Raw genomic sequence first — 12,746 nt, 5'->3', positions numbered from 1 at the left:
CCATGATGTGGTGTGGGTGATGTGTGGGGTGCTGTGTTGTGATGTATTATGTGATGTGCGTGTTCTGTGCCTCTGGGTGAAGGTGTGGTCTTTGTTTTTCTCTCTCTGCTTGTTCTAATTTGTTCGTTGAAAGGAGTGTGGGTAACGTGGGTATATTTTTTTATAGTGGTGAGGGTGTGGTGTGTGTATGTGTGTCGTGTGTGTGTATTTTGAATTATCCAATGTGGTTGTGTTTTGTGAGTGTGTATATATTTTGAGTGCGGCGGTGTGTGCCGCCAATGGTTTACTGGGGTTGTAAGACCGCTGTGGTGATTCGTGGGTCGTGATACTGTGGACGTATTCCTGTTGGCGTGACGGTGTGGGTTTTGCTATCGCCAGTTTATCATTGACCTTTGGTCGGGCGGACTTGTGTGGGTGTCTGTATAGTGGCGTATTTCTGAGTGTGGGTGATAATACCCGTAGCGGAATACCGCCACGGTCCCTGTATGTTGGTGGCCGTCGGCACGGCGGTAAGCGGAATTTACCGCCAGGGATGTAATGAGGGCCACTGTTGCAGAGTTCCCTTACCTTCCCTGAAGCCATTTTGCACTGGGCAAAGAATATCATTGTGCTAGACCTAGTCCTTGATTTTTTTTTTTTAAGGCTAGTACCACCCACAATTTTAACTACAGACTCTAGTAAAGAAATGGGTCTGTAACACTGGGGTCCCTGTCTTTTTCCCTCCTTAAATAGAGATACAATGATTGCTGTTTTCAGTGATTTGGGCATTTTGACTGGTGTAGCCAAATTTAAAACGTTAGTGATCAGAGGGGTCTATAGCTGAATGTTTGGCTTGTAAAGATCATGGGTATCCCGTCAGGCCCAGGGATCTTGTTAGAGAGACTGACCATAATAGTGAAAAATACTTCCTCAAGCTGAAACGAGATTCCCAATGGAAATGGTGGAGATCCCTCTGCAGAATCAGTTGTCTTGGTATGTACTAGTAAATAGATCTGCTTAAAATGCGCCACTCAGTTGGCTGGATTGATGTTAGAGCCTAAGCCATCAGACAAAGTTTGAGGATGTTTGTTTCCTATTGACTATCTCCCAGGAGCCCCTAGCATCACTGGTACTATAGGTGTAGACTAGGTGCTCCCAAGTTGCGTCTTTTAGGACTTGCTTTCTATTCCTGATGGGGTTGTTATAAGCTGATCATGCTAAAATGATGTTTTGCTGGTTTCCCAGCCATGCACTAAGGGGTTCACGGAGCCTACTATTAGCAATCCTACACCCTTTGCCAAACCAACCTACTTTTCATGCCCCACTAGAGCCAGCTAAATCGAGCATTATTGTTCTGCTGGAGCGATTTTAAAGTCTGAAAATTATCTAAGGTGATGGCAAGCAGACATCCTGCAGGTTTGCTGGTGGTGCACGTTTGGGGGCAGCCCTGGTGTTGCTGGGTGGCCAAAGGCCCCCAATGAGACAGCAGGGAAAGTCTGGACCACCCAGAGGAGGTGCCAATGTGACTCGGGTACCTCCCAGGCCAGCTCGGCCCTTCCTAAGTGTCTGGCAGACCCAGGGCCCTTGGAGACTGAGTTGGGCAGCGGTGATCAGCCGCCGGAGTGCCAGTTGGTGTGATGCCCCCTGCAACCTGCACTGTACCTTTTCACCATGTAACAGGGCATGCCACATATTGAGTGCGTCATGGGGCCCAGAGCTACGAGGTGCCTGTTGGCCAAAAACTACACAGAAGCCTTTCTTCCCTGCTAGCGGCACCCTTTGTACGCCCCCATGCTAGGCAATCATGCCCAGAGCCCCTAGGAATCAAATTGACTGTGGCCTGTCCCTCTCTCCCCAGGGGGTGGGGTGGAGGGCCTTGAAGACAACTGCCTAACGGGGACAGTGCAACTCTGGAACACTACTAACGCTCACATAGACACTGCTGGAATGCTAGGCCTGAAATGTGGAACAAAGTAAGTGCACTGCAAACGGAAAGTATCTACAGCGTATTTAAATGGACGGCCCGATGCCTGAACCTGACGGATATCGTGCCCCCTGAAAGCCCCATTTGAAACAACAGCTGCATGAGGAGACCCCCTGTTAGGTACCCCCACACCAGTGTGATTAGAGACCGCTGCCAAGATTCAAACGGCAAAAGGATTGCCCCCTCTGCACGGGTAGGGATGAAAGTCTCAGATGCACACCATGGCCTTGGTCTTAGAAGTCATGGAGTTTGAGCACTGGAGGTTGTGGTATCCCCTCTAAAGAGTCTGAACTATCCAAGGGTAAGGAGGACATGTTCAGATGTGCAGGTGGGGGACTCCTGGAACCATTGTTGACTCTCCTGGTGCGATGTGGAAGTACAAGTAGACTAAACCTGCCCAATCCAATAAGATTGTGAACTTTACCTGTGCCACGCAGCCTGAGGGTCCACCTAAGGAAAGGGCAGAGAAGGGACAGGCGGAGGGGAGACAAAGCAGCGATAAACCCTACACGGACTTTTGCAGATCTAATGGTGGCAATACAAAGCTCCAGAGCCAAACTGGTTACAAAAATAGACTCAGTCACAGTCAACGCTAATCTGCTTTGTGTTGATCTCCGGAAGATGGCAGACTGAGTCATCACCATGAAGCAGAACATGGATGCCCTGGACAAGGAAGTCCATACCCTCTGGGGCAGTGTCTCTGCCCTCCAGAAACTGTCCACTCATCTCAATGAATGCACAGAGGACGGTTAGGGCACATCCTGAAAGAATAACTTTTATTTGTGGGGTTCCCGGAGAAAGCAGTTGCCGGAATTATACCTCGAAGACTGTATCACCAATACCTTGCAACCCCACCGAACGCAGGTGCCCCTCTGAAACCCACGATTGCTCATCTGTTTAATTTTCATGATCGAGACGCTCTACTCATTATCTCCCTGGATACAGGGTCCTCCACTGTTTGGGGGGGAAACCCATTTCAATCTTTCCCAACTACACACAAAAAGTGCAGAACAGAGGAAAACTTTCATATTAGTAAAGAAACGAATGAGAGACTTAAACCTCAAGTATAGCCTGATTTTCCCTGATAAACTATGTGTCCTCCACAGAAGCAGAATGCTCTTTTTCTTCAACCTGGGAGAGGCCTGCGAAAGGTTAGACACTGTGGAGCGAAATGCATGCCAAGCCACTTGATGAGGCCGAGCAGTCAGAAACAATCAGCCTGCATCCGACTGCAGAAAAAACTGCAGGAGAAGTCTGGACGAGGTGCGGTCACCTGGGAGAATCATGGTGTGTTCAGATGGCACCCTACACAACACCAAGCTCGTCCTGTACTCGAGACTCATTCCAGAGGTGTTGAAGTGATGATGGGATAGCCAACGATAGCACAGATTTGTGTCCAGCTTGAACTCTGTCTGCCAGGCTGTAAGTACTTACGAGTCTTGACAGGCAATGGGGCTACCCTAGTGGTTGCGGTGCCCCTGTATGGGGACTGCAGTTCCAGCTGACATGCCACAAACTATGAACAATTGGGGGCAAGGTACTCCATTATGTGCTGCTATTGGGTATGGGGTGGGACAGCTCACTGTTCCCTAGCTCCTGAGACGACTTCAACGCATCCAGAACGCCTTGGCCCGACTCATCCTCGATGTCCCCCGCCACAGCCACATCACACTCCACCTGAGAGGCCTGCACTGGCTCCCCGTCAACAAAAGGATCACCTTCAAGCTCCTGATCCACGCACACAAAGCACTGCACAACACCGGACCCACCTACCTACCTCAACAACCGACTCAGCTTCCACACCCCCACCCGAAGCCTCCGCTCAGCCAACCTCGCCCTCGCCACAGTCCCCCGCACCTGAAAAACCACCACCGGCGGCAGATCCTTCTCCTACCTCGCCGCCAAGACCTGGAACACTCTCCCCACCATCCTACGAAAGACCCAGGACCTCCTGGCCTTCAGAAGACTACTCAAGACCTGGCTCTTCAACCAGTAGCACCCCCCCTCCCCAGCGCCTTGAGACCCTCGCGGGTATGTAGCGCGCTTTACAAATGCAGTGATTGATTGATTGATTGACTGTTCCATATTGGAGTCGCACTTACCATTTACGTCTATATGCCAGTGGGAGGTCAAGCTGAGAGAGGCACAGACGTGGCAGAGGAGCTCAAGTTCTTAAGCCTCGCACTTCCATTGGGGTCTGCTTTATAGCGAAGTGCACACGTTTATCTATAGGACTGTTCGCACACTGATATATGGTTTTGGGAACGGGGCGACGAAAGCCGGTTCTTGCCCGTTGCGAGACTGGATAATGGGGTAGAGATGCCCACGAGGAGGGGAGAGTTGAGGGGACACAATCTTTAAAAGTTTTAATGAGTTGGGGAATTATGTGCTGCCCAATGTCGTCCAAATTTTTGCCCCCGCAGGGACTAGGTGGGTTGCGAAAGGCAGAGGCCATTCACTGGTTCAGTTGTCGCCTAACGAGGACTGGTAAGTGCAGGACATGCAATTAAATTCATGACATGGAATGTCAGGGGGAATGCTCAATATAAAAAGCGCAGCAGAGTATACACAAATTTGAAATGCAATTAAGTGTCCATAGCATTCTTACAGGAAACACATGTACGGGGGCTGTATTCTTTGCCTTCGGAAGAGGTGGAGGGGACAACTCTATGCTACATCCTATTCTGGGTTTGCCCAAGCTCAGAGGGTCCCCTTTCAATACAGAAGCCATGTCCTTGACATCTTCTTGCATGGCAACCGGAAAAGATGCGAACTATGTCTCATGAGCGTATATGCGCCAAAAATTGACTATCCAGACTTCTATACTACAGTGCCCACGACCGCGTTGCGGTACCTTGATGCAGACATTATAATGGTGGGGGACTGCGACGCTCAATAGAGACCCACATAGACGCCACCAAAGCCTAACACAACTAGAACCTTACATAACACAATGCAGGGTATCCACTTATTAAATGTGTGGTGAGAAAGACCAAGAAAATATACTCCTGTTACACATCTGCTGTGGGAACCCACAGCTGGTTGGACTACTGCTTAGTCTCCAGCTACCTGGCGCAGGAGGTTCAGGAGAAATCCTACTTAACCCACTATATATCAGACCACTCCCTAGTTTTAATGAGCTTACAAGAGATCGTAGGCGCACCTCAATCACACAGTGGAGATTGAGAGCAGTAGCATTATTGAACCCCCTTGTTTGAGGTTATGGTTCAAGAGACACTGTCAAGCTATTTTGAGGAGAACTGGGGCAGAGAAAGAACTGGACTAGGAGGCATAGAAAGTGGTGCTGAGAGGGGTATGCTTAAGAACAACGATTAGACAACAACTGGGAAGGGATGTTCAGAAACATGGAGACTTAGATACCATAGAGAAAGGGATGCACACATAACCCAGAAAGATTGGAAGACTGGTGGGAGGGCCATAGGATTTTACTAGATGACTGGTGCTGTCTTGAGAAACATAGTTACCCAGCATATCGACATCACTTGCATACAGAGGCTGACAAAACTGAAGTGATGCTTGTCAGATTGACGACACAGGAAGCTCAATAGGACCCATACTGTCCATCAGGGGTCACTGCTTTACACCCAGGGGGCCAATTATCAGGTATTCAAACTCCACAATACCACTCCCGACCTTAAATCCTGGCAATTGTGATCAACTAGATAGATCCATCACCCGAGGCAAGATCCTTGTGGCAATCAAAAACATGCAAACTGCAAAACCTCCAGGCAGTGATGGGCTACTAGCCGAGTTCTACTGCCAATGTGCAGACCAAATGGGTGATAAACTGATAGAGGTCTATCAGGAGACTCTCCAGAAAGGGACCCTCCAGGAAAAAAATGCACAAGGCATTAATTATAATGGTACATAAACCAGGCAAGGACCCCATCGAAGCCTCCTCTTACAGACCAATATTATTAAACGTGGATGTGAAACTCCTTACTAATATGCTGGCAGCGCTCCTGCTCCCTCATCTTCCAAGCCTAATTCACACAGACCACTCAGATTTTATTCCTCAACGGAGTAACCGCCATAATCTAATACCACTCTTGCTTGTGTATCACATCCCATAATTGCAATAGGACGCCTATGCCTTAGCTCTCCCGGATATCAAACAGGCGTTTGATTCATTAGGTTGAAATTACCTGTGACAGGTGCTGTGTAAGATGGACATAGGCCCTAAGTATACACAGTGGATCCAACTACTGTACATTACCCACGCACCACAAGGAGATCTGGGAAGGAGGTGCCGAAAGCCTTCTTGCTGCACAGGGGAACAAGGCAGAGATTCTCATTGTCACCCCTCCTCTTTGCTCTTGCAACGGAACCAATGGCGGAGAGGCTATGCAGAACCCTACATCCCTGGGGTTTCACTGTGGGAGTGAACAGCCATGTAATTTCCTTTTACTCCAACAATGCCCTGATATATCTGAGGAAACCAGAATACTCGATACTGATACTCCTAAATGTGATGCAGGAGTATTGTGAGATGCTGGGGCTCCAGTCTAATCGAGCAAATTACAGGCCATTCCGACTAGGGGAACTGGTGAACCTACCGCTGGAGGAACTCCCACAGGTGGGACTCCCCTGTCAATCAGATGCCATGCGGTGTTTGGGAATCAGATTGGCCCATTCAGAACAAAATGTCCTGATATGAATCTCGGAGGGTGATTGCCGGACTACGGTCCTCAATATATTTTGGAAAAGAGCTCCCCCTCTTCTCAGTGGGTGAGGTAGCTATTGTTAAAATTATTATGCTCCCTAGATGCCTATATGTCCTCCAGGGAAGCCTATACATGATTCTTTGACATTGTTTTAAAACCATAGACAGCCTAGTGGTGGAGCTGCTGTGGGCTAATAGGCAGACGTGTGCCAGCCTATCTACCCTATAAGGACCTGGGTCAGGCGGCTTGAATTCCCTCTTATGGAGCTCTATTATATGGCTGCAAATCTGCAGCATGTGGTTCAATTGTTAGACCCAAATGATAACTTGGAGAAGAAACTCCTATGAGGCTCACATTGGGAGAGGACACTCCCCATCCTGTTGATGGGGAGGTGTGAGGGTGCCCCCGGTTATACCCTACATAATGCACCAGGTATGCAAATTGTGGGAATTGGCAGTCATGCAGGTACTCTGGAGAGCACCAAATGCCCCAGATATACAGCTATGATCCCGCCAACCCTTTTTAGAAATAGCAGAATCTATGTCAGTGCAGAAATGGAAAGACAGGGGCTGTAACACACTAGTGGATCTATACCACGCAGGGCGATTTATTACGCAAGCTAACACTGTGGAATATTTTACACTAAGAGTGGACCAATATTTGCAATATATGAAGATCTCGGCAACTGCCCAGGACCTCTGGCCTACTTTTCCGGATGCACCACAGCCCTCCGATACACGGGTGATGCTGCTGAACATGGCAGAGGAACGCAGACAGATTTCTTACATATACAAGGCCCAACAAGCTGACATTCTGACTGTGGAGTCCAGACCAAATGGAGGATGTACCACATGACCGCAAAAGACTGGATATGGGTACATGAAGGAGTGAAGAGGGTTAGCTCCAATTCCAAATTTAAATTATTACAATAAAAGTATGTTCACCAAACTTACCGTTCTCCCAAAACACTACATACCATATACAATACCAGTAGTGATAGTTGCCCATGTTGTGGAAAGATAGAGGCAAACTTTATCCACATGGTTTAGTCCTGTGTGACACTGATGTCCTACTGCAAGACGGTGTTGAGAGATATTAATAGAGCCACTAAGTGGAATATACAGCTCAAGTTGAAGCAGGTAGTGCTAGGTTTGATCCACTTGCCTACCTATAGAAAACTTAGGAGAAAGTTTATCTTACTAAGCCTGTTGTTGGCGAAATGCCACATAGCTATTAAATGGTTGGGATTGGATCCTCGAGGCACTCAGACTGGCTCAGGGTGTTTCTTAATGGGTGACTTTGGAGGAAATATGCATGAAACATGTCCGTAAAGATGACAAATTGAAGGATGACCTCAGAGCCTGGGCAGCCTTGCTGTCTGATTTGAAAGAACCCTCCAGATGCTGCCCCCTCAGAGACGCCAGTAGAGTGATGCTCCCAGGGGCCATATAGTCACCACACTAGCGGGAGAGGTGGGACCCCGATGGGAGTCAAGCTTTCCCTGACAATCCTTCACAATCCATCCACACGAGATTATCCCTTACTACTTATTATGAGACCTGACATGACAGCAGTTGGTGGGGGGGGGGGGGGGGGCATGCAGGGGAAGCTGGGGTGGGAGGGGGGATTTGTTGTACTGATAACATTGAAGATAACATTGTGATGTTGAATTGTATACCAATCACCTATTATAATTACATCTTGTACCATAAGAAACTTAATTAAAGATCATAAAAAAAAAACAGAAAACTAGTTAATTCAAAAACAGCGATTTCTAGATTATGCATTCTGTCCACCAATGGAGTAACAGAGTGAACTACATAGATTTAAATTTATCCAGAATAAAGCCCCAGTCCAGATTGGAGCTTCATAGGCAGCCTGTTGAATACCAGTCATGGGGTTTACATGCATGAGATTCCAGAGATAAACGTCTGTCTGCAAGGTCAATCTTCTTGGAGATCACCCCCACAGCACTAGCTAAAAAAGAATCCAGTGTGGTGCCCTGAAGTGGCTTATTGGTTTTCTCCTTCATCCCAGGTACTTGACGCTTACCCATGCTGTTCAGGGGTTAAGTCCCAAATATATATATTTTATAGATGAATCTCAAATAAAGCAATGGGCGTCCCATGGCAAAAGTCAGGATCTAGATACATACAGCCCCACTTGAAATTCCCCAGCAGAATAACGCTCACCAGTCGTGGCTGATGTTGTTGAAAACCAGAGCCAAGAGGGGTGACCTGGCCTCTTCCAGTTGATGACGCGCCCGTTCTTCGTCCGGGCCATATGCGGGCACATCCCACAAGGAGCAAAAGGCAGACTGGCTTTGTAGTGCTACAATAGTTTTGGCCCCTCCTCAATAGGAGAGGCTGTCTGGAGGCTGTAGTCTCTCCCTACATAGGTGATGCAAGCATCCCCCGGGCACGAAAGGCAGACATGCTTTGTAGTGCTATGAAGGTGTAGGCCCCCTCCTTCACACCAGGTGCAGTTTGTGGGCTGTAGCCTCTCCCTCCATGGGTGATGCAAGTGTCCAAAAATGTAATTGGACTCTTCTTCACCGGGCACAACCCGGGTGCATTCCGCACTGCTGGAGTGTGCTGTCAGTTTTCAAGTGCTTTGCAATGTCTCCTCATTGCCACAAGGTGAGCCTAACACCCAAGGAGTCTGGTCTTTGCAGTCCTCAAGCTGCGGAGTGTAGATTGGTATGTCACATTGCAGGAGAACACGCTCAGTTTTCAAGCATTTTGCAGCCCCACTTCCTCGCCACCGGGTGAGCCCAACATCTAAGGAGTCTGGTTTTTGCAGTCCACAAGCTGCTGAATGTAGATTGGCATCCTGTGCTGCAGAACAGCAAGATGACTTTTAGAGCACTTTGCAACCCCTCCTCCTTGCTACCAGCTGAACCCAACACCCAAGGAGTCTGATGTTTGCAGTCTGCAAACTGCTGAGTCTAGATCAGTGTTCTTTTCATTGCATGCCACATCCATCTCAAAGGGTTTCAGATGATCTTCTAGGATTGTTTTATTTGTTTTAATGTACATCGTGTACATTTTGACACAGGATATATTCATTTCAACAGGTGCCATAATCATTTTAACCTGCCTTTTTAATTTCAACCCTTGTCATGTTCATGTCAAGGTATGTTAGATTATTTTCAATATTTGTCATATACTTTTTAATGCATGCTATATATATTTCATTATATATTACATTCATTTCAGTGCAGCCCATGTTAATTTTAAGGCATGGCAAATTATTTTTAGCAAAGATCCTATTAATTTCAATGCATGCCATCTTTATTCATATTAGATTAATTCAAACATTTCATCCATCTCTTTTTTGTATACTTCACTGTGATGTCCTAAGTGGGATGGGTATGCTCAGACATGGGCCCCATGCACATTGTGCCACTGGAACCAAAATATGCATGGCTGTTGAGACTCAATAAAGGCAAAACCGGTCTTGAGTTGCTTGTGTTCCGGTTCAGGGAGGATCTGCCATGGACATTTGAGCTGGACTGTCCCCAGGGCCAAGACTGATATGCATATGGCTGGATTCAAACTGAAATGACATGTGAAAACTAATGATGGACTGGGATGTTTCCCCAAGTAATTACCGGTGGCTGAGAATAATTCAAGCTTTCCCCATCACTTTTTTTAAGTACACTTCAGGGTGACGCTCTAAGTGTGACTGGTATGCCCACATGTGGATTCTATGCACACTGTGCCACTGGCACTGTGCTATACTCGGCTGATAAGCCCTAATAAAAGGCTAAATCAGTACTGGGTTGCCTGTGTGCTGTTTGAGAAAGGACCTGGCGTCGCAGTTCGGGATGGATTGTTCCCACTGAAGCAATGTCAAGACTGATTTGTAAATGGCTGGAACTAAAATGAGGTGTCATTGTGTTCAAACTAATGATGCCTTGGATATGGCCCTAGTAATTATCAGTGGCTGCATTTAATTCAAGCATTCCATCCATCACTTTTTTAAGCACTTCATTGTGATGCCCTAAGTGGATGAGCACTAATAGAGGGAAAACCAGTACTGGCTTGCTTGTGTGCCAGATCAGGGAAGACTTGACCTGGCATTTCAGACTGGACTGTTCCCACCGGAGCAGGGTCAAGACTATTTCCATATGACTGTCTAAACTGAGATGGTGCATGGTGCACAAAATAAGGATGGACTACAAACCGACTACAAGTAATTACCATTGGTCAGAATAACTCAAGCATTCCACCCTCCATTTTGTTTTATATACTTCGATGTTTATCTAAATCAGCTTAAGCCATATTTGTTTTCATATGTATCATAGTCCTTTGACGAAAGGGCATATTCATTTAAATACATATCACAATCAATTCAATGCATGTCATATTTCAACATGGATCATGTTAATTTCACTGCATGTAAAAGTCATTCAAGTATAGATAATAATGATTTAAGCAGTGGTCATATATATTTTAGTGTTTCTCATCATTTCAGTGCATCTCATATTCATTTCAACATATGCCAAAATAATTTCCTAGTGTGTCATGCTCAATGCATTCCATATTGATTCCAGTGCAAATCAAGCTAACTGAAGGTCACAATAATTTTAACTTGTTGTGCATACTTCAGAAAATGTTATATTCATTTGAACATGTCATATTCCTTTTCAATGTGGCCTATATTCATTTTAAAATATCTCGTAAAAAATTTCACATACGTTATAGTCATTTTAAAGTGTCATTCATTCCGAGTCATATTCATTTCAATGTGAGTCATATTCATTTCAACAAGTCATATTCATTACGGTATGTGTAATGTTCATTTCAAGTTGCATCATATTCTCAACTTGTATTCATTTAAAAATATAATAAACCTATTTTAACATGTCATATGCATTTCACTGAAGGTTAAATTCATTTCAGAACTCCATAATCTTTTCAAAATGTGTCTTATTTCTTCTAACACGTCAGTCACTTCAGCAAATATTGTATTCTTTTTAACAAAAGTCCTATTCATTTCAGTGCTTGATACATTCTTTAAATTAAAGGCATATTTATTTTCGTACAAGTGAAATATGTTTTAGTGTATGTTTCACTCAATTTGGACTATGCATTAATATCATTCATTAAGTAAAGTATTCATTCTGCTGTTTACCGGATTTGTTAGGCTAGATGATGTATTGGTTCTGCCATGTTTCACATTGGTTTTGAAATATGTTAAATTCATTCTGGTTTGTGTTGTATTCTTTTTGCTTGTTTTGGATTCCTTGTTAAATACGTAATTATTTTTGTCAACAGTTTACCTTTGTGAAAACAGGTGCTGCTATTAACGGTTTCCCATCAATTCCTTTCAAGTATTTGGTGGACTTTGGATCCTGTAATGAAAAGAACATATTGTAAGCGTACAAACAAATATCAATGCTGTTTTGTCTTACATTGCTTCGTTACTGACGAGTTATTAATAGCATATGACATTGGGTGGCTGCCCCACAGACTTTCAATTGATCTTTCTGTGCAAATTCTTTCAAGGGTGCTTTTTAGAAATGTTTAATCGATCTTTTATGGAATTCTGTGCCGCTGACAAAGAAACTGAAATCCACAACTAATGCCACAGCAAATGCCTAAGCTGTTGGTGTCAGCCACTTGAGACATCACAGATACGTAGAAGAACATTAAAGTCGATACTGGAATCAGGTAGTACACATTACCCGGTAATGTAACCCTCAAGGATTATTCCCTGAAATGTCATTACAATTTGGAGTTGGCATTTCATTTTTTTCGCACCTAAAGAAATCACTGTAATGTAATCAAACATGTTTGGATGAGTGGCACAAGAAGTTTCGAGACGGGTGTTAGGTCACAATGTCGACAGCCATGGAGCCCTAACAAAACAGTGTTGCCCTCACTGGGGCATTTAGAAAATTTACAGTAACATCTGATTGACACTAAAGAGACTATAAAGAGTAGGGGACAAAGAGACGGCAATTAGGAGAATGGTGATGCAAGTTCTACGTGAAGAGCTTGTTATTGTCATAATCAAACAAGAATATGCGGTCCTCTAAATTCACTGCCTTATTCAGACAACTCAGAACTTTTGGAATCACTGAGAAAACA

The 12,746-nt window shown here is 45.4% G+C and overlaps 1 protein-coding gene across 1 annotated transcript in view; it reads right to left on the bottom strand.

Moving 5' to 3' along the window:
* The window catches only part of MYPN (myopalladin), a 2,801,288-nt gene that overhangs the window by 1,835,644 nt on the left and 952,898 nt on the right, over positions 1-12,746 (bottom strand). Inside the window, exon 6 of the mRNA XM_069240514.1 lies at positions 11,936-12,007. Coding sequence (XP_069096615.1) covers positions 11,936-12,007 — 72 coding nt within the window. The remainder of the gene's footprint in view (positions 1-11,935; positions 12,008-12,746) is intronic.

This window comes from Pleurodeles waltl, chromosome 6 (assembly GCF_031143425.1).
Source record: "Pleurodeles waltl isolate 20211129_DDA chromosome 6, aPleWal1.hap1.20221129, whole genome shotgun sequence".
NCBI lineage: Eukaryota > Metazoa > Chordata > Amphibia > Caudata > Salamandridae > Pleurodeles > Pleurodeles waltl.
The sequence above is the reverse complement of the archived record's forward strand: the minus strand, read 5'-3'. Positions and strand labels throughout refer to the sequence as shown.